The sequence below is a fragment of the Chaetura pelagica genome, unplaced genomic scaffold (assembly GCF_000747805.2).
Source record: "Chaetura pelagica isolate M959 unplaced genomic scaffold, ChaPel_1.0 scaffold670, whole genome shotgun sequence".
Classification (NCBI taxonomy): domain Eukaryota; kingdom Metazoa; phylum Chordata; class Aves; order Apodiformes; family Apodidae; genus Chaetura; species Chaetura pelagica.
The window spans coordinates 51,391-52,761 of record NW_009951736.1 but is presented as its reverse complement, the minus strand read 5'-3'; the positions used below and the strand labels follow the sequence as shown (position 1 = coordinate 52,761).

The 1,371-nt window shown below is 37.8% G+C and overlaps 1 protein-coding gene across 2 annotated transcripts in view; it reads left to right on the top strand.

Annotated features, from left to right (window-relative positions):
- PBX4 (pre-B-cell leukemia homeobox 4) overlaps positions 1–483 on the top strand; it is a 10,844-nt gene extending 10,361 nt beyond the window's left edge. Inside the window, exon 7 of one of the 2 annotated variants that reach the window (XM_009993947.1) lies at positions 391–483. In XM_009993947.1, coding sequence (XP_009992249.1) covers positions 391–483 — 93 coding nt within the window. Of the gene's footprint in view, positions 1–322 lie in introns of both variants that reach the window. The other variant, XM_009993867.1, reaches the window with a different exon arrangement.
- Positions 484–1,371: the final 888 nt, after the last annotated feature.

Sequence of the window (1,371 nt, the reverse complement as noted above, 5' to 3'; positions counted from 1 at the left end):
TATTGATGTAAGATATAATACTCATTTCTAAAAACACCAATTCTACCCCAGATGGGTTCAAGATCTGTGACTAAATGGTCACTTTTTATCCCCAAAACATCTCTTTGATCTGGAAAAGATGCAGTTGAAGAGCCTTTCCCTCTCACAGCTTTAAAATTTTGCCTTTTTCACCTGAAAATTTACCCACTTGCCATAAAGAGATGACACTATAAAATCTTAGGGAGGGAAGAGGTTTTAAGGGATATTCACAGACTCTGCTTTGCCAGAGCTGAAAGGGAACAATTTCCTTTCAAAACCACAGCCTAGGGGTAAAAATAAAAAGGCAGAATTTATTCCCTGCAGGTAAGTTCTTCAAGGTGTAATGAAATGATGTGTTTGTTCTCCCCCCAGGCGAATGGCAGCTGGCAGGATGCTACCACCCCTTCATCAATCACTTCACCTGCTGGAGACCCTGGAAGTGTTAATTCAGATGCGTCTAATTAAGTTTTATTTTTAGGACCTGTCGATGAGAGGAAAGAGGTCATTAGTGTCATTTGTCAATGTTGCTCTTTTGCCAATACTTTTGCTTTCTTTTCCTTGTGTTTATACAACTTGACACACAGCAAATTACCTCAGAACAAACCCTGGAACCAATAGAAGATTGTGATTACAATGATACCTCTCTACCTCTCAGCCTCACTCAAGTTCTTTTCACTTCATGCCCACTGGGATGTGAAATTCTTTTTTAAAAAGAACTTGCTTCCTTTTTCCTAACCAAATTCATTTTTTTAAGGATGACGGATTTTACGGTGAGAAGCAGAAAAAAAGTGTCTCTTCTAGAACTTTTTGGCGTTTGTCTCAATTTTACAGCTGAAGGGAAAAAAAAATTGACTTATTTTAATTTCCATAAAGTTTTTTACTATGAAAATTTCTGTTCTAGTTGATAGCTACTAACATTTAACCCACCCCGTATTGTAATTGTACACGTTCTCTGTATTGTAATTTTGTATAGGAAAAAAAAAAAAAAGAAGAAAATAAGCTTTTTCTTAACTAGAATTCATTCTGAGCTGATTTGAATCAGAAGGTTGCTTTAACCAAAACTCTCACTGGACTTTTTAACTCCTCGGGTAGGACCCCTTTTCCGTCCCGTCTCATTCCATGTAATTTAATGTCTAGTGATGAAAAAACAAACAACACAAAACACAAACCCTGTGGGTAACGGGCTCCCGGAGCCTCTTTACTGCTGTTAACACAGATTTTCTTTCAGTTGAGGGTTTATCAAAGATAAATAAACTTCCAAAGCCTTTTTCTTTTCGGTTTTTTGTCCCCTTTTTTGGGTGCTTTTTTGGGGCTGTTTTTACCTCAGATCAGGTTGATGCTCCTGGGGGGGGG